The sequence below is a fragment of the Anabas testudineus genome, chromosome 1 (genome assembly GCF_900324465.2).
Source record: "Anabas testudineus chromosome 1, fAnaTes1.2, whole genome shotgun sequence".
NCBI classification, from domain to species: Eukaryota; Metazoa; Chordata; class Actinopteri; order Anabantiformes; family Anabantidae; genus Anabas; species Anabas testudineus.
This window is the reverse complement of record NC_046610.1, coordinates 2,396,969-2,421,488: the sequence shown is the minus strand read 5'-3', so window position 1 is coordinate 2,421,488 and position 24,520 is coordinate 2,396,969. Positions and strand designations below refer to the sequence as shown.

General features: G+C 39.7%; 3 protein-coding genes across 3 annotated transcripts; 1 reads left to right on the top strand and 2 right to left on the bottom strand.

The window, feature by feature from the left end:
* The first annotated feature begins 160 nt into the window (after nucleotides 1-160).
* Nucleotides 161-8,295, top strand: si:dkey-23f9.4 (HYLS1 centriolar and ciliogenesis associated). The gene is made up of 12 exons (XM_026360719.1): nucleotides 161-317; nucleotides 1,078-1,210; nucleotides 2,131-2,253; nucleotides 2,395-2,468; nucleotides 2,623-2,828; nucleotides 3,269-3,324; nucleotides 7,116-7,282; nucleotides 7,365-7,404; nucleotides 7,488-7,542; nucleotides 7,639-7,720; nucleotides 7,873-7,899; nucleotides 8,124-8,295. The coding sequence occupies exons 2-12, from the start codon at nucleotides 1,111-1,113 to the stop codon at nucleotides 8,256-8,258; spliced, it is 1,065 nt and encodes a 354-aa protein (XP_026216504.1). The 5' UTR covers nucleotides 161-317; nucleotides 1,078-1,110; the 3' UTR covers nucleotides 8,259-8,295.
* Nucleotides 8,296-8,380: 85 nt separating this feature from the next.
* mrpl4 (mitochondrial ribosomal protein L4) lies at nucleotides 8,381-11,952 on the bottom strand. The gene is made up of 9 exons (XM_026360720.1): nucleotides 11,762-11,952; nucleotides 10,982-11,063; nucleotides 10,694-10,865; nucleotides 10,522-10,573; nucleotides 9,862-9,979; nucleotides 9,681-9,787; nucleotides 9,379-9,488; nucleotides 9,216-9,289; nucleotides 8,381-8,564 (listed from the first exon to the last, which is right to left on the bottom strand). The coding sequence occupies exons 1-9, from the start codon at nucleotides 11,807-11,809 to the stop codon at nucleotides 8,419-8,421; spliced, it is 909 nt and encodes a 302-aa protein (XP_026216505.1). The 5' UTR covers nucleotides 11,810-11,952; the 3' UTR covers nucleotides 8,381-8,418.
* A 1,088-nt stretch (nucleotides 11,953-13,040) lies between these two features.
* Nucleotides 13,041-23,388, bottom strand: si:ch211-69b7.6 (neuroblast differentiation-associated protein AHNAK). The gene is made up of 8 exons (XM_026359574.1): nucleotides 23,173-23,388; nucleotides 22,704-22,856; nucleotides 20,861-20,914; nucleotides 20,651-20,771; nucleotides 19,901-20,073; nucleotides 19,491-19,568; nucleotides 17,660-19,457; nucleotides 13,041-16,375 (listed from the first exon to the last, which is right to left on the bottom strand). Exons 3-8 carry the CDS (start codon nucleotides 20,861-20,863, stop codon nucleotides 13,041-13,043), a joined length of 5,508 nt encoding a protein of 1,835 aa, XP_026215359.1. The 5' UTR covers nucleotides 20,864-20,914; nucleotides 22,704-22,856; nucleotides 23,173-23,388.
* Nucleotides 23,389-24,520: the final 1,132 nt, after the last annotated feature.

Sequence of the window (24,520 nt, the reverse complement as noted above, 5' to 3'; positions counted from 1 at the left end):
GAAGAAAAACAAATACCATAAAAATATAAAATAACCCAAACAAGAAGAATTAGTGACTGTGCTGTGGTTTTACAGTGTTAACGTCAGTCCTGCAGGTGGCGCTAATGTGCTACTTCAACAACTACACTCACAGAAGAAGAACGAGACCGGAAGTGTTTCGAAGACGTCAGCTGGCGTCGTTTTCAAAGCTCGTTAACGGTCGTTGTCTTGGTGCTTTAACCTGTAAACAATGCTCCACGATGAAGCACTACAAATCAGCCTAAAGGTTTATTTAACCTTAATGGAGTCATTATAACAGCGCGACAGTTAATGAGCAGGTGAGAACATAGCCGTTTAATAGCTCTCATTAGTTAACATGGTTTGTTTTGGACTGCCTGATTGACTGCTAGCTGTTAGCTTAGCTCACTCTTTTGTGTGAGACTCTTGTACTGTGTTCATTTAATAAACATGTCAAACTGAGCAAATAAACGTATTTGCAAATGTACTCAAATATTAGACAAAGACTGCGACACACAAAGGTTGAACCAAGTAACGTTAGCCGCAAATTTGTTGTTTCAGAGGCAACAGGGTTAGCATTAGCTAGTTAGTGTTGAAAGCAGAAACATGGACTAAAATTCTTGCTTGACTTGTTTTTGCAAATTTGGAAGTTGTGTATATTTGGTGGTGAAAGAGCCCCAAGTTTCTCACTCATCAGCTCAACAGTTTGACCTTAAACATTATGAACACTTCAGTTTGAGTCTGACAAGCTAGCTGCTGTTAGGCAGTGTAATCAAACAGAACTACACTGAACTGGAAGTTCCATGAAGGTTACTGCTCATTTTTTAGTGTGCTGTTTAATTGTACATTAGTATAGAAGGAGTTTGTCTTTAGCTCTATAAACCAACACGGGATGGACAGACACTATAGATGTCATGTGTACAGAACAGAGTAACAGATTTACTTTAATACACTAAGTTAAAATTGAGAGTGCTTTTTGTTGACATGGTATTTAGATGTTAAAATATGTAACACAAGATAAAACACTACAAGGCGTTAGTAAAACTGGACCCACTTCTATTGGGATGTTTCTTCTCTCAGGTTTTAAGCTTCTTCCTTGAAGCTGAAGATATTATGGACAACTTGGATTTCTCAGAAGAAGAAATTCAAGAACAACTGGCGATCCTTGGCTACAAGAACATACCAAAACACAGGTTGCGTGAATTCAAACAAGGTTGGTCTGAAAGATCAATTTTTCCTCCCTCCTTTTCTGATTGCTAGGGATGCAACAGTTCTCCATGTCCATGGCTTTTATTTAAATCACCAGCAATTTGAACACTAAGTGCTAGTGGACTCTGAGCACTTCCAAAACACACATGGCCTACATTCTTTATAGTTACTAAATGCCTCACAACACAGATGACTTACTCTTTATAACCACAGAGACTCACTCCTCTTACTTTAATAGCATAAAGCCTGCGCACGGAGAAAGCGATGGGGCCTCTTACAACAAGAAATCTCAGATTTCCAGGTTGTTATATCAAATTTGTGGTCGTCAGATTTCCTCAATTAGACTGTTAGCTGTGGGGTAGATATAGACAGTAGATGTTTTGTTGTGGTTTTAGCCAGAAGTGTTACTCCTCTATTGATTACTGTATTTTTTTACAACTTAATTGACACCATGAATGTTTATATTATACATTGAGCGTGCATGTTCTTGTTAAGTCTTCATACCAAATGGAAATTCAAATACTAATTTTTATCTATTCTTATTCTACTCAGTGTCTATCATACCACAGGAAGTAAAGGTTCTGGGTGTGTTATAGCTCCCCCTACTGACCCCCCAGTCTCCAAACCACTATTCACAAAAGCCATAAGACTACAAAATTACCATTTTTAAAATAAAGATAACCTCTCTTAACATTATTTTAAAATTGATATGTGTCCTCACCTACCTTACTCGTGTATTTATTGACCTTAGGCTGACAGTTTAGGATTTGGACGTCATTAGTCAGATGGTTTTGACAGAAGCCTAGGCACAATTTATTTAAAGTTTGCACTAGGGTGAAACTAGTTTTGGAGACTTCAACTGTATCTGCCACTGGTGATTTCTGTCTTTTATTAACCTTGCTGTGACCCTCTCTGTCCTGTCAGATCTTGATGAACTGATTCGACATAGAGAATGGAAAACGCTGGACTCATCGACCCCGAGCACCTCCAGCAAATCTCCAACGGCCACATCTCAGCACAGTCCCCCAGCGTACACCAAAGAAAAAGGTCAGAGCCCTTGGCTGATCTCTCACTGTATTTTTATAATTCTTAAAAAACAACAACACAACAGCAGTGAAGTGGAAAATGTTTTGCATTGAGATTCCATTTAGTATGTTTAACTGGTAAATGATATATTTTCTGTTACAGTTAGTCAGTGCTACATTAAAGACTCTGGTGAAGGATTTTTCTTACATGCAGCCAAAGCTGACAATGACAGACAGGTAAGTGTTCACACATTATTTTTGAATATATGATAATGTAGTAATTGTTTTTCGTCATTTACACATTTAGACATTAGAGCTCTTAACAGCCCCACAGAGACTTTATATTCAAGCTGAACAATTAATAATCTATTAACATGTCACCATATGTCAGAACAGAGATTACAGATTGCAGCAGGGATGCAGTGACTCCTACGCTCAACACTCGGTGGCACAGAAGCTTCAGCGGCCTGTAGGTGCTCCTAGCATGCTGCAGGTAGAGTCAGACCCTGAGGACACCGTCCAACCGTCGCTCACAGACAGCTACACATCCTCCCCGGACACCCAGGGGAGACGCCTCATGAAAAGAAAAGTCCTGAGGTAATTTTATTAAGAATCATTCCAGACTGCGAGTAGCTATAAATGACTTACAACTGCATAAAACATGAACATTAGTGATAGTAATTACTAATAGACAGCATGCCACTTTGTACCATCAGGTGGAAAGGGTTGGAAAAACAGTTAAAAAGATTTGTTTCTACTTTTTCCTACTTGGATGTAAATTACTTCTTAAATTTAATTCAAAATGGATTAAAAAGTCTTAAGACTGACTTGTAGTTCTTCAGCAGTACTGTATATCAAACAGTATTTACTTTAGTGATCATTTATTTTATTGTTGACTGATTTATTTAGCCATCAGCTAATAACGTCTGCAGCAGACAAGACAAAAGCAGGGAGTGTGTGACATCAGTTATTTTCTGCTATGACAAGACAAAGGTCTATAACAACAACAATAATAATAATAATGTATTTTTCAACAGGAAACATAAAGGACAGTCTCTTGTCTGCGATGAATCGTTCTACAGCGAAGATTCAGGTAATGTAGACTTAACTTTGTAGAAATCCTCGAAGGCAGCAAGTCAACATCAACAAAATATAAAATCATATATAGTGTAAATGCAGAAGGTTTAGTTTGCAAATAAAATGAGTCGGACCAGTTTCAGGAAAGTGTAGACAAAAATCAAGATAAGAGCTCTGGTAAAAAAAAAAAAGTGTTTTAACACATATTTAAAAGATTATCCTTTTCAAGAGTACTGAAGTTAGAGATCATTAACTGCAAACATGAGAATATATTGTTAAAAATATCACTTATTTTAAATGGTGATTCATTTTGGGGGTGTTGCTGAACATTTATAGGATTTTAAGTGTTTTTGAATAATTAACACCTTTTTACAGAAAGTTTAATATTAAAGGTTTTATAACAGGTATATATATATATACAGTGAGGGAAAAAATTATTTGAACCCCAGCTGATTTTGTAAGTTTGCCCACTAACAAAGAAATGATCAGTCTATAATTTCAATGGTAGGTTTATTTGAACAGTGAGACACAACAATGACAAAAAAAATCCAGAAAAATGCGTTTCAAAAAGAGTTATAAATTAATTTGCATTTCCATGAAGGAAATAAGTATTTGATCCCCTATCCGTCAGCAAGATCTCTAGCTCCCACGTGGATCTTATACAGGTAACGAGCTGACATTGGCAGCCCTCTCAGCTCGTTACCTGTATAAAAGAGACCTGTCCACAGAAGCAATCAATCAATCCAGATTCCAAACTCTTCACCATGGCCAAGACCAAAGAGCTTTCCAAGGATGTCAGGGACAAGATTGTGGACCTACACAAGGCTGGAATGGGCTACAAGACCATCGCCAAGCAGCTGGGTGAGAAGGTGACAACAGTTGGTGCAATTATTCGCAAATGGAAGAAACATAAATTAACTGCCAATCTCCCTTGGTCTGGAGCTCCATGCAAGATCTCACCTCGTGGAGTTTCAATGATAATGAGAACGGTGAGGAATCAGCCAAGAACCACTCGGGAGGAACTTGTCAATGATCTCAAGGCAGCTGGGACCATAGTCACCAAAAAAACAGTTGGTAACACACTACGCCGTGAAGGACTGAAATCCTGCTGTGCCCGCAAGGTCCCCCTGCTCAAGAAAGCCCATCTACAGGCCCGTTTGAAGTTTGCCACTGAACATCTGACTGATTCAGAGGAAGACTGGGTGAAAGTGTTGTGGTCAGATGAGACCAAAATCGAGCTCTTTGGCATCAACTCAACTCGCTGTGTTTGGAGGAGGAGGAAGGCTGCCTATGACTCCAAAAACACCATCCCCACTGTCAAATATGGAGGTGGAAACATTATGCTTTGGGGGTGTTTTTCTGCCAAGGGGACAGGACAATTGCACCGCATCAAAGGGAGGATGGATGGGGCCATGTACCGTCAAATGTTGGGTGAGAACCTCCTTCCCTCAGTCAGGGCATTGAAAAGGGTCGTGGTTGGGTATTCCAGCATGACAATGATCCAAAACACACGGCTAAGGCAACAAATCAATGGCTCAAGAAGAAGCATATTAAGGTCATGGAGTGGCCTAGTCAGTCTCCAGACCTTAATCCCATAGAAAATCTGTGGAGGGAGCTGAAGGTTCGAGTTGCCAAACATTGGAGAGGATCTGCAAAGAGGAATGGGCCAAAATCCCCCCTGAGATGTGTGCAAACCTTGTGGCCAACTACAAGAAACGGCTGACCTCTGTGATTGCCAACAAAGGTTTTGCCACCAAGTACTAAAGCACGTTTTTCAAAGGGATCAAATACTTCTTTCCTTCGTGGAAATGCAAATTAATTTATAACTCTTTTTGAAACGCATTTTTCTGGATTTTTTTTGTCATTGTTGTGTCTCACTGTTCAAATAAACCTACCATTGAAATTATAGACTGATCATTTCTTTGTTAGTGGGCAAACTTACAAAATCAGCTGGGGTTCAAATAATTTTTTCCCTCACTGTATATATATATATATATATATATATATATATATATATATATATATATATATATATATATATATATATATATATATATATATATATATATATATATATAAAAATCCTATATGATTATACTGATTACCATAACTATACAAGTAGTTGAGTGACTCTTCACCACAACCTTGTTGACTTCCTGTCACTGTAAAATCAGAAAAAAAAGGAATCGATACAAAGATGTAATCCCTCTGGTCACCAGCAGTTGGATCTGTTTCAGCAGGAAGAAGCAGCTTTTCAAGGCTCCTGTGTCAGATAATCCTCTTAGCTCTTTGCTTAAGCCTCCACAGATCATACACCTCAGATAGAGTTTGAACCGCCACCATGTACAAAATGTACAACACCCAACTGGACGAGCAGAGCGACGATGACAAGAATTCCCTCAGTTCCTCTTTTTGGTCTGACGGAGAAAAACAAGAAGATGAAGAGGAGGAGGTGGAGGTGGAGAGAGTGATTGACAAGGAAGATTCCAGACCTGTAGCAAAGGCAGAGGATTCTCTTCAGGAGGCTTCAGAGGCAGAAAAACCTGAGCTGACCGACCAGGGGGACTTTGACAGGAAGAGTCTGGAAGATGAAAGTGATGATGATGATGATGATGATGAAGAAAGTTACAGCAGCCGTTCTGGTAGTCCAGCTCCGAGTCTGATGACCTCTGGATACGGTACCTACAGACCAGAGGAGCAGGAGGGAGGAGGCTTCAGGGACAATCGCAGCATGACCGAGTTTGACCAAGACAGTCGGGGAGACCTGTCTGAGATGAAAGACGACGAAGAGGACGATCGCTCAGTCTGCAGCTTCAGTGGGTTTGATGTTGAATCCACAGGTGAGCCACACTCCAACAAGACTGGTCCCATAGGTCTTTTAACAGGCAGTGAACCCGAAGCTAATATGGCTCAATGTGGAGATGATTCTCAGTATAAGGAAGACGTGAGCCCTGAAGACAGAAGCCGGGCAGACGAGCTTCACCGTGAGTCAGAAGGAAAACTCCTCCATGTTTCTGTGGCCAAAGACGAGTCGAACATGAAACACGTGGATAATGGGAGTGATCCTGAAGAGGGACGACGACATGAAGAAGTGCAGCAGGCTCTAAAAGAACAGAATCATGTGGAGTCAGAGGATCCAGACGAGGCTTCGAGCAACAAAGACATCAAGTTTATCGACTCTAAAGTGGCTTTCAGCTGGATGAAGTACAAACAGATGTGTGAGGAGTGGGAAGGAAACCTCAGGGAGAAGAAGGGTAAACAGTTTCCTCCAGCAACAACTAGAAATACTCCCTCATTGAAACTGAAGATTGAATGATTCAGGATTTAAGGAAAAATCTGCTGCTCCTTTTTAAACTTCTTTAAACTGCTGCTGAGGTTCATTTTATTTTAGTGGTAGACCTGCAGTGTGAGGTCAGTGCCGAGGTTTGACCAGAGGAGTGTATGAATGTTTCTGATATATAATGTTCAGGTTCCATACTGAGAACGAACTTTCGATCAAAAATAAGTTTTCTGAACATGTTCTTCAGATTTTTACCTGATGAACGTCACTAGTGAAGTAAAATCAATAGTTTAGCTTATTTGTAGTGAGTATTTAGCCACCAACAGGAATTCCTTCTTCCAGTATCAGACTGAACATAACGAAGAGCCTGAACTGAAAGTTTGCTGCTCTGAGGTTTTGTTGTCTGCTCGTTGTCCAAATTCACAAATCCAGTGAAAACTAAAGTGTCTGTTCAGTGACGTTTCTCCCTCAGACGTACATTCACTCAGATCCCGATGATCTCACTCGTTGTGGTTGTTTCTTTGCAGATGCAGCGAGTTGTCTGGAAGAACGACTGGCAGATCTTCACCTGTCCACAACAGCTCAACACGACTATGAGGCCGAGAGAGACGACGTAACCAGTCAAACTGACACGTACAGCTCTGAGGCCGACGGGATCTCTCTGAGCGCTTTTGAGTCCTATATCCGAGGCATGGTGGGTAACGTAGTCTACCAGGTTTATTGTGAACTCTTACCTTGCTACAGTGTCACTAAAGTCTGTTTTTGACTCTGGACAGACTCAGAGTGACGGAGACCTCAGGCCCAAACCTAAATCCTGTAAGTAAATACCACCCCCCACAACAATACAGGTCGTTCCTCATGATACTTTTTATAATTAGTCTAATTCATCCATGTTTCAGTCATCCGCCCGGTGATGACTCGGCAAACCGTAAAGAAGACCGACCCAGTGGCAAAGTAAGTTAACAAAGCTCTGTGCAAACTACAGACCCACAGCTAAAACACAGTTATCATCATATTATCATCTGTTGACTCATCGATGACGCTCTGCAGGTATTTCCAGTATAAGCAGCTCTGGGAAATGTTTAAACTTCCAGGGGAGAAGGACAGGAGAGCCCTCCGCTGGGAGATCAGGGTATGAAAACAGAACTTTTTATCTTGTATGAAGTGTGTACACGTTTACTTCAGAGCTCCAAACATATTCCTGTTCCTCTTCTCATACCTGAAAATCCATGTTTTCTCTTCTAAGCCCTGTTTCAAGGTGTGTTTGTATGTTTTGTTTTTCAGGAACAACTTGCATACCAGCCTCCACCTGTAAGTATTTCCTCTAAAACCGTTTCTAAATCTGCACTAGTCAAAATATTTAGTCCTCTCTGCAGTTCGAGATGCTGTGGATGACGTTCAACACCTAAAAAGTAAAAACATCTTCTTCCACAGCTTAAAACCTGTGCATGTATTAGATTGATCAGGTTCTTAATGTACATTCCTAAATTAAATAACTTTAAACTTTCCTTGATCCACATTTTGTTGTGTTGCAGCCCAAACCTCGGAGAGTTTACGTGCCAAACACCTACATTGTACCAACAGAGAAGAAGCGCTCAGCGCTCCGCTGGGAGATCAGGAATGATCTGGCGAAGGGTCTCCTCCCACACAAATTCAATTATCGATTTTAAGCCTTAGATTTTTTACATATTTTAGATTATTTTAATAAAATGTTGCTTTTTTTTTACCAATTGAATAATTTATTCATGATGTTTGTTGTTAAACATAATAAACATACAGAAAAGTGGCTCACTGCTGTCTGTGACTATATTACAGGTCATTCCACGTCTTCTATGGGAAGTCGGAGTAGGGCAGTTTAAACGGGTACAGAGGTGTGTAACGCTGGTCGTGCCAAAGTAGCTTTTCTTCCAGAAACTTAACAGTCTCCAAAGTGAGGACGAGGGCTTCGTGTTTCAGCATGCTGTGGACATTCAGACCTGATAGAAACAGAAAAACACATTTAGCTCTTCACAGTAAACGATCATGCTGCTGTTTTTGTTACATTCTCAGAGACATCTAAAGTAGGGGGGGGCGCAAATGAAACCTGATATACGTAACAGAGGTAAATCATCGTCATCATCATCAAGGTTGTTAGAGATTAATTCCACTATATAGACAAAAGTGTGACTGTCACCATTAGTGAAATGTGCTAATTACAATCGCTGACTCACTGATTCATCATCAATGTCAGTGGTTCCACCTGAATTTTTCCTAAAAGGTGCAGTCAGACCAAAATCTGCCTGGTGAAATCTATAGCATGTGTGGGCAAAGCTGGAGGGGACAGGAAATAGTGTGAGCAGAGTTGTAAATGTATCCTGAAGGGGCTAACGTTGCTAACAGGCTAACACAGCTGTCCTCCTCTGCTGCTTGGATCAATCCCAACACCTCAACTTGCCAGACACTGAACCTCAGGATTTGAATCAGACTGAAGGGCGATGAAGCACCAAAACAACTTCATCGCCCTTCAGTCTGAAGTGTCTTTTGGTTTTTGAAGCGAGTGTGCGTCACCCTGTTCCACATGAAAATGAAGTGAATGTTGGTCTGACTGCATTTTAAAACATCAATAAGGCGAAAGACTCTTAACTTACCAAAAGCTGGAATGATGTTCACCGTCTTTAAGTTTGCTGCGGCCTGGAGGATGTTTTCAGGAAACTCTTCACCTCTGAAAATAACAACAACAAGGTTGCAACTCAACGATGTGGAGGTCAAAATCAATACAGTCAGCACAGGAGCCTCGCTAAAGATACTCACACATCAACTATTAGAACAGACTCTCCCCAGTGTCTGTGTCTGACGAGGTCCAACATGTACTGAGGGTCTGGTGTGGGGATATTAATGGAGTCCACGATGTGAAGGAAGTCCTGGAAAAACGAGGAAACTCTGTTCAAGATACTGTCGAGACTCTTTCAGTCGTTATTTTCACTGTTTTCTCCCTAGAGATGGTTTTAAGCTCTGCTGCATCGGTAACTTTAATATGTCATTAAACTACGTCTCTTGGTTCCTGCTCCACCCACAGAAACCTCCCTCACTTGTAAATGAACTGTTTCAGTTACCTGAGTCATCTTGGAGCTCAGTGCCACTTTCAGTCCTTGCACTCGAACCTTCATTGGCAACATGTAGTAGTAGCTGGTCGGCCCCCTGGGTCCATGAGACACCCCACCTGAGAAAAACATCACCTGTCAGACTTACTCTGATCGCAGATCTGTGGATCCCTCCACATCAAACAACAGTTACCTCCTCTCCAGATCGGTGATCGGATGCTTCCATGTCGAGCCCGTCCACTTCCTTTCTGTCTCCAGGGTTTCCTGCCTCCACCACTGACCTCTGACCTGACCTTTGTGCTGGCGTAGCTCTAAACACATGGAAACAACGTTTAGTCAGAAGAACATTATCTGTGTTGAGTCTCGGCACGTGACAGACTCTGTCCTGATCATTATCCTGCTTTTACAAACAGAAAATGTGAAATTAGAAAACAGATATAGATCATTCTTTAAATTAAGTTCTAAACATGGTCAATCTGACTGTTCTGCAGCCACACACGCAGTAAGCTGTGATGCCCTGTGTTCTGACACCTGTTGGTTGCTACCATTACTTTTTCACGTGCTGAACCCTGTTCACCTCCACATTAGCACCACCTGGTGGTTTTAATGTTGTTGCTGATCAATTAAGACTTTCATTAAAAGCAGGTGAAACAACAATGTGTGCGTCATACAATGAGTCACTTATTTCACCTTTTTAACAAATACTTTTTAAAGCTGAAATTTTACAAGTATTAACTTATTCAGTGTCAACGCTGTTGTGTGCAGCAGTGATCGGATTCATCTAACAAAACAGTTCAGCATAGAGTCCAATAACTACAGGACCACAATCAAAAGTGAGTGAACCTGTACTTACAATCCTTTTATAACTTCTCTGCCACATTTCAACATCGTGGAGAATATCGAGCCTGAGACGAGAAAAACAAACAAACACAGGATTCACATGAGGTTTCCCTCTGCGACTGGATTTAAGATTTCATGAAATATTACATGAAAATGCTGTTTGAAAAGTTTTAATGGATGTTTACCTTGGAGGCACTGCAAAGACATCGGGGTGGAGCTGAGCCAAACCCAACGGCTCACTGTCCCGGCTCTCCAGAGTCTCCACCCATGTCTGGATGGGGCTCAGGTGAGCAGGAACGACAGCATCACACTTCCTCAGAAGAGGCAGGGAGCAGTCTGCAGGAGGAGGAGGACGCTCTGCAGGAGGAAACACAAGACCAGTCAGTACAGGGCATCACTAAAATTATCAACACATACCGTCAGTGTTGTTATAGTCAGTGTAGTGTAGTTTTACTTCCACCCACAATACTCACTTAATCTGGCAGGATCCACGAGGTTTGTAGGCAGCAGTATATTTGGAGGCAGCGCACTCTCACCAGAGAACGACGAGACAAACTGTGAGAAAGACGACTTTGAGTTAGTGGAGCAGTTTGAGAGCAACAAAACAACACACTGATGTCTGTTAATATGCTGAAAGAAAATGATATTTTAATGAAGAAGACACAGTTTACACCATTATGTATGTAAGTGCAATTTTAATGTAGTTTTGCACATAAGCAGTTAAAATGTTAATGAGCATTCAGGGTCTTTGGCCTAAGACTCAAAAACTATAAATGTTCAGTTTTCAACAATATGAACCTTAAAAAAAAAAGCTCTAAGAAAAAACATTTGTTGTTTTGCTGATTAACTTGTCATTTGTACAGAAATGAATATTTGATTAATTAATTGATTCCTTAAACAAATCAATTAGTTGAAATGTTTTACACCAAGCAAAAGAGGAACAGATGAGAACAACAACTAGACAACTAGAGATCCACATTTGCTGCTTTTCTGTTTGTTATATTTTTAGAATTTGGACTTGACAACTTTGGCTGTGGGAGATCATTTTTTTTAATTCTTGTTTTTATCAATTTATGCTGTATATCGTCACAAACTACATAAAGTTAGCTAGAATCACCTCCTGCAGATGATTGAAAAGACAAAATATCTACCGTGTAGTGAAGTTACCACTAATTAACACGATAACTGACTGTGAGTAAATAAAAATGTTCGAGATGAACGGAGACTCGCAGCTGCAGGTTCATGTTACTCACCCTTTTAGCGACTCCTCTGCTACAAACTACTAAAGACAAACGAAACATGTCGGTTCAGTTTTCCTCCGAAATCACATAAACACTTAAATTCTTCCTATAATCTTAAAACAAACATTATAAATGGGGCAAAATGTCTGTTTCTGTCCCTCAGAGTCTGCGGCATGAAAGGTCGTGCTGCTGTTCCGTGTGGTCTGTCGGCGCATGTTGATGACGCGACGCGACGCGGCTACAGTTGCGCCTCCTATTGGTTGGAGATTTGTATTAAATTACTTATTATAATAATAATACTGATTATTATTATTATAATTATTATTATTATTATTATTATTGTTATTGTTGTTGTTGTTGTTGTTGTTGTTGTTGTTGTTGTTGTTGTTATTATAAATTACAACACATTTTCGCTAAAGAATGTAAAATACCATAATATGTTATTATGTTTACGATTAAATTGTTTCTTTTCATCCTGATTTCTTCTCTTTTTTGTGCATTTCATACTAAACAGTTTCATCCTGCTTTGTTTTGGTTCCAAAATGTCATCTCAGTCTTCCTTCCTTCCACCTTTCAATAGGCTTCTTAGCACCATTTAAGAAACGTTTTTGCAGAGTAATGACAATATTCAATCAAATGTATCTTTTATAATACATTTTTTATTATTTCATAGTCACTATTAAAGTGAGCAACTGTAATGTTACATAATTAATATTTAGCTAAAAAATGACAAAACAGATGAAATACTTCAATAAAACTCAACTATTTACATCCCCAATGAATGTAAAATGTAACAGGTGTCATAAGAACAGATATACAATATAATATGAAAAGATGCAATTCAGGCTCGTAATATAAAAACAAAACAACTTCCCCAAAAGTCAACACTCAATTTACAAATTTCCTCCTTGAGTTTAAACATCAAGGTTAAAGTAAGACAACTGGAGATTCTGGAGCCTTTGAATGCCATAATAAAATCCTGAGGTTTAACTTGGACATAAAAAAATACCTTCTTTTAAAACAAGTATGGTATAGTACAAACATTCACTAATATATATAGTTTGTTTACATTCAAGATAAAATAAGTGCAAGAATGCTGCATTTTAATGTAGGTTTGCATCATTACAAAGGTACAGAAGTGGCTTTATTCACCAAACAAAAGTGGAATATGTCTTAAAAATCATAAATCATACAGCAACAGCTTAAGTCAAAATAAATAACCCAATACAAAAAGGTACATTCAAAGAAACAGGTATCATATCACTTTGGTGGCATGAGTGATCTGAGTGATCTATACGAGATTGGAGAAAAAGAACGTTGACCCTCTCAGGTCTTTTTCATCCGGAACGTCAAGGTCCAAGTTTCCCGAATTGAATTCAACACCTCCAAGTGTGGCATATTTGCGGTTTGGCATTTTCCGACTTTGTGATTGAGTTGGAAAAACAGTGACATAGTATCCGTCTGAACTGTCGGGTATTCTCGCTCTCGAATCTTGAGAAGAATGTGGCAATCGTGCATTAGCTACAGGCTGCTTTAAAGATACACGAGTGTCACCAGCTGGGATTTGTCTGCTGTGTCTGGGGTCCCCTATGTCAATGTTAACACCTGACGGATAGATCACCTGTCCGTGGTTGTGTGACACCTGGAGTTGAGGTGAACCTCTGGCTCTAAGCACATGATCCCTCCCTGTGAAATCATCAATGTTAAGATCTGCCCGGTTAAAGTCAATGTACTGACTTGAATCAGCATCCACCAGAGGAAAGCTGGACCTTACTTTAGCCTTAGCTGAGTTTTTATCAAGGTGACGAAGTCTGACATCTGCACCATCGATGTCGAGATCTGACACACTAGGACCTTTGAATTTAGGTCCTGAGAGATTCATGTCTGCCATTTTGGTCTTGGGCCCAGACAGACTGAGGTCTGGTGTATTAAAACTTGGAATTTGGAATTTTCCTTTTGGACCACTAACATCCAAATTGGGGATATCGAGGTCAGGTCCCTGTAGAGCTCCATTTATGTCAACATTAGGCCCTTTTGGCATTGTAACTTTTGGCTTTTTGAGTTTTGCATCAGGGATGCCAATGTTGACATCTGGGGTGTCAACATCTAACTTGGGTGCTTTAAGGTCCATGTTTGGTAAGCCCAACTTTGGGGCATCAATTCCTCCTTTCATCTTTGGAGTTTTGAGACTTAAATCTGGAGTTTTTATGTCTGAATTTATGTTCATATTTAATCCTTTGGGTAATTTGCCATTAAGATCTGGTGACTTGAAGCTTACGTCAGGGCCATTTACCTTCGAACCAGAAAACCCCACATCAGGTATTTTTAAATGTGGCTTTTTAATTTTTCCTGACGGGCTGCCAAAATCAACATTTGGCATTTTAAAGTCAGTTTTGGCTCCTTTAAGGTTAATATTGGGTGCATTGACATCAATATCTGGGCCATCTAAATTACCATCAATCTCAGGCCCTTTCATGTTTGGTAGGCTAACCTTAGGCTGTTTCAACCTGGGAATTTTCAACTTTGTTTTGGGTGAACCAATGTTGACATCTGGAGTGTCCATGTTTAACTTGGGTCCTTTAAAATCCATGTTTGGTAAGTCCACTTCAGGGACATCAAAGCCACCCTTTATCTTTGGAGCTTTCAGGCTCAAATCTGGTGAATTAAGATCTGTTTTTATACCCATATTTGGTCCATTAAATTTAGGCAATTTTAAGTTGCCTGAAGGAGCATTAATATCCCAGTCTGGAGTATCAAGCTCTGCTTTGGGTTTTGCCATTGTTGGCATTTTCAGTTTACCTGATGGCATGTCTAGGTTGAGCTTTGGAGTGTTAAGGTCCAGTTTGGGGCTTTTAAGATCAACCTTGGGCATATTTAGGTTTGGTGCCTTTATTCCACCACCAAGGTTAGGACCAGAGAGATCTAGGTCAGATGATTTGAGATCTAGGTTGGGACCATCTAACTTTGGACCAGAAATACCCAAATTAGGCAGGTTGAAGTTTGGCTTTTTGAATTTTCCTGATGGACCAGACATATCAACATCTGGCATTCCAACATCAACCTTTGGACCTTTGAGGTTGACATTTGGTGTATTTACATCTGGAACATCTAATTTTCCATCAATTTCAGGCCCTTTTAAGTTTGGGAAGCTAAATTTAGGCATTTTCATTTTTGGCATTTTCCCCTTTGCTTTGGGTGAACCAATGTTGACATCTGGAGTGTTAACATCTAACTTGGGAGCCCTAAGGTCCATGTTTGGTAAGTCCATGTCAGGGGCATCAATTCTGCCCTTTATCTTTGGAGCTTTCAGATTCAAATCTGGTGAATTCAGATCTGTGTTCATGTCCAAATTTGGTCCCTTTGGCAATGTGCCAGAAAGATTAAATTTAGGCAATTTAAAGTTGCCAGAGGGAGCATTAACATCCCAGTCTGGTGCACTTAGCTCTGGCATTTTCAGTTTACCTGACGGCATGTCTACATCAACATTTGGGGTGTTAAGGTCCAGCTTTGGGCTTTTAAGGTTAAGCTTGGGCATATTTAGGTTTGGTGCCTTTATTCCACCGCTAAGGTTAGGACCAGAGAGATCTAAGTCAGGTGATTTGAGATCCAGGTTGGGACCATCTAACTTGGGACCAGAAACACCCAAATTAGGCAGTTTGAAGTTTGGCTTTTTGAATTTTCCTGATGGACCAGACATATCAACATCTGGCATTCCAACATCAACCTTTGGACCTTTGAGGTTGACATTTGGTGCATTTACATCTGGAACATCTAATTTTCCATCAACTTTAGGCCCTTTTAAGTTTGGGAAGCTAAATTTAGGCATTTTCATCTTTGGCATTTTCCCCTTTGCTTTGGGTGAACCAATGTTGACATCTGGAGTGTTAACATTTAATTTGGGAGCCCTAAGGTCCATGTTTGGTAAGTCCACATCAGGGGCATCAATTCTGCCCTTTATCTTTGGAGCTTTCAGATTCAAATCTGGTGAATTCACATCTGTGTTCATGTCCAAATTTGGTCCATTAAATTTAGGCATTTTCAAGTTGCCAGAGGGAGCATTAACATCCCAGTCTGGTGCATTTAGCTCCGGCATTTTCAATTTACCTGACGGCATGTCTACATCAACATTTGGGGTGTTAAGGTCCAGCTTTGGGCTTTTAAGGTTAAGCTTGGGCATATTTAGGTTTGGTGCCTTTATTCCACCGCTAAGGTTAGGACCAGAGAGATCTAAGTCAGGTGATTTGAGATCCAGGTTGGGACCATCTAACTTGGGACCAGAAACACCCAAATTAGGCAGGTTGAAGTTTGGCTTTTTGAATTTTCCAGATGGACCAGAAATATCAACATCTGGCATTCCAACATCAACCTTTGGACCTTTGAGGTTGACATTTGGTGCATTTACATCTGGAACATCTAATTTTCCATCAACTTTAGGTCCTTTTAAGTTTGGGAAGCTAAATTTAGGCATTTTCATTTTTGGCATTTTCCCCTTTGCTTTGGGTGAACCAATGTTGACATCTGGAGTGTTAACATTTAATTTGGGAGCCCTAAGGTCCATGTTTGGTAAGTCCACGTCAGGGGCATCAATTCTGCCCTTTATCTTTGGAGCTTTCAGATTCAAATCTGGTGAATTCACATCTGTGTTCATGTCCAAATTTGGTCCATTAAATTTAGGCATTTTCAAGTTGCCAGAGGGAGCATTAACATCCCAGTCTGGTGCACTTAGCTCTGGCATTTTCAGTTTACCTGACGGCATGTCTACATCAACATTTGGGGTGTTAAGGTCCAATTTGGGACTTTTAAGGTTAAGCTTGGGCATATTTATGTTTGGTGCCTTTATTCCCCCGCTAAGGTTAGGACCAGACAGATCTAAGTCAGGTGATTTGAGATCTAGGTTGGGACCATCTAACTTTGGACCAGAAATACCCAAATTAGGCAGGTTGAAGTTTGGCTTTTTGAATTTTCCTGATGGACCAGACATATCAACATCTGGCATTCCAACATCAACCTTTGGACCTTTGAGGTTGATATTTGGTGTATTTACATCTGGAACATCTAATTTTCCATCAACTTTAGGCCCTTTTAAGTTTGGGAAGCTAAATTTAGGCATTTTCATCTTTGGCATTTTCCCCTTTGCTTTGGATGAACCAATGTTGACATCTGGAGTGTTAACATCTAATTTGGGAGCCCTAAGGTCCATGTTTGGTAAGTCCACATCAGGGACATCAAAGCCACCCTTTAGCTTTGGAGCTTTCAGGCTCAAATCTGGTGAATTCAGATCTGTGTTCATGTCCAAATTTGGTCCATTAAATTTAGGCATTTTCAAGTTGCCAGAGGGAGCATTAACATCCCAGTCTGGTGCACTTAGCTCTGGCATTTTCAGTTTACCTGACGGCATGTCTACATCAACATTTGGGGTGTTAAGGTCCAGTTTGGGGCTTTTAAGGTTAATCTTGGGCATATTTATGTTTGGTGCCTTTATTCCACCGCTAAGGTTAGGACCAGAGAGATCTAAGTCAGGTGATTTGAGATCCAGACTGGGACCATCTAACTTGGGACCAGAAACACCCAAATTAGGCAGGTTGAAGTTAGGCTTTTTGAATTTTCCAGATGGACCAGACATATCAACATCTGGCATTCCAACATCAACCTTTGGACCTTTGAGGTTGACATTTGGTGTATTTACATCTGGAACATCTAATCTTCCATCAACTTTAGGCCCTTTTAAGTTTGGCAGGCTAAATTTAGGCATTTTCATTTTTGGCATTTTCCCCTTTGCTTTGGGTGAACCAATGTTGACATCTGGAGTGTTAACATCTAACTTGGGAGCCCTAAGGTCCATGTTTGGTAAGTCCACATCAGGGACATCAAAGCCACCCTTTAGCTTTGGAGCTTTCAGGCTCAAATCTGGTGAATTAAGATCTGTGTTCATGTCCAAATTTGGTCCCTTTGGCAATGTGCCAGAAAGATTAAATTTAGGCAATTTAAAGTTGCCAGAGGGAGCATTAACATCCCAGTCTGGTGCACTTAGCTCTGGCATTTTCAGTTTACCTGACGGCATGTCTACATCAACATTTGGGGTGTTAAGGTCCAGCTTTGGGCTTTTAAGGTTAAGCTTGGGCATATTTATGTTTGGTGCCTTTATTCCACCACCAAGGTTAGGACCAGACAGATCTAGGTCAGATGATTTGAGATCCAGGTTGGGACCATCTAACTTTGGACCAGAAACACCCAAATTAGGCAGGTTGAAGTTTGGCTTTTTGAATTTTCCTGATGGACCAGACATATCAACATCTGGCATTCCAACATCAACCTTTGGACCTTTGAGGTTGACATTTGGTGTATTTACATGTGGAACATCAATTTCAGGCCCTTTTAAGTTTGGAAAGTTAAATTTAGGCATTTTCATCTTTGGCATTTTCCCCTTTGCTTTGGGTGAACCAATGTTGACATCTGGAGTGTTAACATCTAACTTGGGAGCCGTAAGGTCCATGTTTGGTAAGTCCACGTCAGGGGAATCAACTCTGCCCTTTATCTTTGGCGCTTTCAGATTCAAATCTGGTGAATTCAGATCTGTGTTCATGTCCAAATCTGTGCCAGAAAGATTAAATTTAGGCATTTGAAATTTGCTTGAGACAGCACTGATATCAATGTCAGGAGCATTCAGGTCAAAACCTGGTTTCTTCATGGGTGGTACTTTTAAGTTGACATCTGGGCTGCACAGATCCAGTTTGGGTTTATTAATGTCCATGTCAGGCAAATTTAAATCTGGGGAACCAATGCTACCTTTAAATTTTGGAGCTGAAATATCAAAATCTGGAGACTGTAGATCAGCGTTCAACCCTTTCATCTTTGATCCTGGCAGTCCAAAATCAGGTATTTTCAATTTTCCCGATGGACTTCCAATGTTAGCATCAAGGGTATTACCTGATCCCTCTAAAGCTCCCTTAAAACTTGGAACCTGGCTGTCTGGTAAATCAAATGTGGGCATTGTAAACTTAGGAGCCTTGTATTTTCCAGTTGGACTTTTGATGTCAACTGCCTTAGATGCTTTGACACTTGTGTCAAGTGTATTAACATCAGCTTTATTTTTGCCTGAGAATTCAAATCCAGGCATACTGAGTTTCCCAGATGAAGCCTTCACATCTAAATCTGGATAGTCAAAGGAAGGACCATCCAAATTTAGATCAGGCTTTTTCAGTTTTTTAGAAAACTTGGCATTGAGTTTCCTTGAGGGACCATCTGGGTTTCCTACATTCCCTATTTCACCCCCTATGTCTGGAGCTCTAAAGGTTCCATTGCTGTCAAGTCCCATATGAAGCCTTTTGGGTTTTGGCATTCTCAGGTCAAGTGATGGACTGTCTGTGTTTGGCAGTTGTGCACCAGCTGTAGCGCTGGCATTTGGCCCATCTGGTAATGTTCTGGACAGATCGAAGTCTGGAGTGTTAACCTGTGGACTTCTAGCGTCAACTTTCAGTCTTGGTACCTGAGCTCCACTGAGAGATGCCCCACTCCAACCTAGACCCAGTGGTGGGAGGTTCAGGTTGCTGCCATCTGTTGTAGCGGAAAAGCTTGTATCATCATATTCTGAATCATCATTAACATCAGCGCTTTGAGTCTTGGTTTTCAGAAGTCCAAAGTCAACCCCACGGCGAGGCAACCCAGTGTCTTGTTTTAGGTTGCCCTGGGATGAGTCTTGAACAGTTGGCTTGGGAGCACCATTATTTTCTTCACCACCATCCTCAGCACTAACGAAGCCTCCCCTCATAAACTTCTCTATTTTGGCTTTGTAGAGTTTACTATAGGAATCCTGCAGCATCTACAATAATCAAAGAAAACTTGATTACTGCAAAGTAACAGTAACAGTATCAGAATTTCTCGTGTCTAGTATTGTTTCGGTAATAAGTAATGCAGATCACAGTATAAAAAGCAACATTACAGAGGTACCACCAGAATAAATCATCTTTAAATTACAGGAAAAATATAAGCACATTTTTGTTTTGATGGTATCTGCAATAAAACATTTAGTATAACATTAGAACACGTCAACAAATGGGAGCTGTGTAGTGATCACAGAAAGGTAAAAGAAAGTTTTGCATTTACTATAGCATCAATTCTTTTTAATGTGCTAGTTGTCTATGTTTTACCTACCGTCTCAGGATTCTTGGCAGACTTCACATCCAGATTTTCAAGGCTCTTGCTAATGTTGCTCCTGGTAAGGACTTGGACCTTGTCATCAAATGGCTCCATCACCTTCAGGAGTTCTAACACCTCCTCTTTTGACAGTCTTTCAAAATTGATTGTTGCCCCAAGAATTTCATCTCCTGCAACACAAATTTCAAGTGTCTGCATAAAACAGCAGTTTATAATACTGTAGTACAAAGGTACTGCAGGTACAACAGGAAACTATGATCCATCAGCAAAGCAAACCTTCCAAACAAGTTATTTTATATTTGACTAATGTAGAATCTAGTATGACTATAAAATATCTACTTACCACAAAATGATGCAATTAAGTACTACATTACATAAGTACACTGTTGAACCACTATTTAAAGATGTTTAAACAATGTGTACACTTCATTAGTGTACACAAGGAAGAAGGAATGTCAGCGAAAGAGCTGAATGTATGTAATGAAAAGCATAAACCAACACCCCCCCAAACAAAAAATAAATTAATTACTTACAAAAATAATAAAAACTAAACGCTACAACCATTAAGGCATTAAAAGACTTCACTATGTTTCTTCTGCTGACTTGGTCCAATGCATATGGGATTAACACAACCTTGTATTTGAGCCGAGTGAAGCATGATTTCCTTGAATTTGTGCGGCGTGTTCTTGTACCTTGCTTTGAAAACAATCAGAATAAATATGGAAAGAAGCAAGTCGGGTATCGTACCTTCCCTCAGTCCCTGTTTGGCTGAGGCACTGTTGTTGATACTGGAAATGACCAGCGCCCCCTCCTCTGATTGCTCCAAGGTCAGGGCCTCAGAGAGGCTCCTTCCTCTGCGATGTGACCGCTGTAAAGAAGCGATTTCATAAAATGTTTACAACACAACAACATACAATTGTATTTTAGCTATCACTGATTTTAAGTTTAAATAATTACCATGATCCTTGTGGTTCTGTCACACTAGCACTGAAAACTCCTTTTGGATTAAACCTATTGGAGAAAATAAACTATTGAGTGAACAGGTTCAACAGTTATGGTACGATGACACATACAGAGCAGCTTGTGTGCTTGCAACACATTAAAGTTTATACACAAAGACAGGGAGTAGTTTGGTTTTAGTGAAACTGATAAAGCCGGAAAATCCAGCAAACAGCTTTTGTCATAATACAGTTGAACCAGTGAGGAAAACAAAGATTAAACAAAAGAAACACAACGAGTAATTAGGTAGTTGGCAATTCAGACAGATCTTCAAGACAGGACGCATTCCCGAACTATTTTTATTTTGCTAGAAGCGTTTCCTATAAGTTGAGGATAATAATAATAATAATAATAATAATAATAATAATAATAATAACAACATTCATAAAAGTTTATCTCACCAATATACTGTGAATATTAGGTATTGTGAAGTTCCCGTGTTAGCACATCTTGGAGATAAGTTACTGAAGTTAAAATAAACAGAGTAAAACACTGAGACTGTGAGTATAAGGGTGTAAGCATGAGTGAGTGATGATCACATGAGTGATACCCAGGTAGTGCAGCGCAGGTGCATCACTCAGGCATTTGAGGTATGCCCTCGGGGCTCTTGCTCAAACTGTAATTCAGGAAAATCATGAACAGGTTCATCGAGAGTACTGCGAACAAGTGTTCTGTTGTTGGGTGTTTCCTTTTTATAGGCACACAATGTAAAAGCTAACACACCCACTGGATTTCAACATAGAAATCCTGGAAGACCTCTGCTGTGTCCAGACACACGATGTTCTATTGACATCACGTGATTTTGATGTGTGATCTGGACGAATGAACCCCTGCCCGATTCAGTGTCACCAGCTGATTCTGATTCTGCTGTTGATGCACACAGATGCAGAGTTTCTACCATTTATACAGCAACAAAGTGAGTTTATGGCAACATCAGGCTACATGGACGTAACGAAAAGTACAGTGAATATAACATTGTTTCTCAGTATCAGTTTGTTATTTACCACAAAATTCAAGTCAAATTATAATAAAGACGCCACAAATCACTTCACTATTCATTTAGAGATCAAATTATATGAAAAGACGCCACAGCAGCAATAACAAATAAATCTAAACCCTACATACATGTACCATAAAATAAAATGTTAAAACCATAAAAATCTTAACCTTAAAGGAAAGATTTGTATTTGTTTCATAAAACCAGGAACCAATCAGAATTCTGCATTTAGCCAAAAGCCATTATAGGCAAATCTAATTTACAATAAGGTTCAGTCAACGCCAAACTACACATGCCTCCAGTTATGAAAGTCAAAATTTACAGTCAATAGGAGCTGGATGCACAAAAAAACAGTTAGTGCTGAATTCTTTTTATATATTTTTTTATGCATCAGCAACACAAAATGATGGATGTACATTTGTAACAGTGGGAAAATCTTTTAGTTTAAAATACTAACAGACTAATGTTTAAATGAGAAATGTACTGTAAACAAAAATAAACAGAGAAATATGTCAAACTGTTTTGCAGAATTCTTTTTAAAGAAAAATCAATGATGGGAAGTTTGAGGTGAGTGTACAGAGAGATGAAAAGAGACTGTGTACAGAAAAGACAACACAATTTCTAGACTGTAATGCAAGAGTTGATTTAGAAACGACGTTATCGAGGATGAGTAGCACAGCACAGGCTTGACAGAAACTACTTGCATGTGAGTACATGACACTGGAAATGTCGCTCACTGTCCCCAACTTTAAAAACCCTGCACCTCAAAAAAAAGTCTTACAACTTGTTTTAAATGAAACTCACCCCCGGCTGCACCAGGCAGGTGTCAGGTCAACATCTGGTTTCTGTGTTGCTGTTGAAGTCGGAGTTTCGCTGCAGAGTTTATCAGTCCATGATGTTTGCTCTGCAGCTTGTGACTGAGGAGCGGAGCGACAGTCAGGTGGACAAATACTTTACCTAAAGCAGATAAACAGGTTCCACCTTAAACGTCCCGCCTCCATAAACTATCGACAGACACACACACCCTCACCTAAAACACACCTTAACTAGCACATGCCTGTCGCTCAGGTGCAAACAAACACACACACACCAGCAGAGTCTGAGCTGCTTTTCCTCATACGTCATCACATCTGTACCCACATGCAGACATCTGCAGTGTAGACACAGACGAATGAAATCCAGTGAACCCAAACTGAGAGGGGAAAACAAAACATAAACCAAACACTCCCCTCTGACAACGTGATAAATATGGCAACATATGAAAAATGCTGACCTGAGCCAGGGGAGCGGCAGGTATTCACTGTGTGACTCACTCTGATTACAGGCGCTTGTTGGTGACAAAGACTGCTGTCCCTGTGAATCTGGATAAAAAGAAAAGAAAGTGTTCAATTGCATTCACACAGTCATTATATAACTAACCTGGGAAGGTTCATCTGGGGCTCCGGGTCCAGCCCAAAGGGCGCTGACGCTCACAGTGTTCTCAGACAGACCTGGTGGAACAAAATACACAAACAGGTATGACAGTGTTTCCAATCAATTAAACAGCTGTTCAATTATTAAGACGTTCTTTTTTGGCCAATTATGTTTTGTCTGATTCCAATTTATTTTCTATATTTAACTATAACTAACATCATACACAAACATTTTTTAAAAACTTTACTTTAATAAAGAATTTATTATTTCTCTTACTCTCACTAACTTACTGGACAAGCTACTAACTCAGAGTTAAAATCAAGTGCTGTGTTCGTACTTATCCAGATAAAAACAGGTGCATCAGGTAATAGGAACAGAATTAAAAATCAGGATTACAAATTGTTGGTTAGAGTCGACTTAAATCACTGTAAAGAAATTAAATCTCCGGTCACGGCTGATTTCCAACTGATCGATTGTTGCATCTTTTTTTATCAAATTGTTTTATCATTTGTTGTTTTTTTATTTGTTGAGAACAAGAAACAATAAATTTGAAGCTATCAAACAAAGATCCTCCAGTAATTATTGCATTCACGCTACAGCCGGTTCCAGCTGTGCAAACACTGCACTGTACTTTTATTGTGACCTTAAACTTTTGAATTGTCCTGTAGATGTGAATGTACTTTATAATCAGCAGCATCTGACAAATTTAGTAATACCAGTAGTACAATCCAAAAATTAACAGAAAGAATGCAGAATCTTTTATTTGAATAAATATTTAAATTTTAAATTTGATTTCACATTAGGGCCGTAAAGATCAGTCGATTAATCAATTATTAGACAGTGATACGTGACTTCACTGTATTTTGTGTGTGCTGTGGGATGTAAGATTCATTTTTACAGTTTTTTCATTTTATTTGTTAGATTAATGGAGAAAATAATCATATTAAATTAATAATGTAAATTATATTTAAATCATACACAGGATGGACAAACACATTTGACGTCTCTCATCTCTTCCTCCAGTATAGTGAATCCTCGGAAACCATTTCCACAGTGAAGACAACTAATTGTCTCTTGTTATAAAAAAACAAAACACTACACTTAGACAATGTATAGCGACAAAGATGATATCAAGATTAACCATCATAACGTCTGTGCTTGTTTCTAATTTCTAATAATAACATATGAGTTGCAGCCAGTGTTTGGAT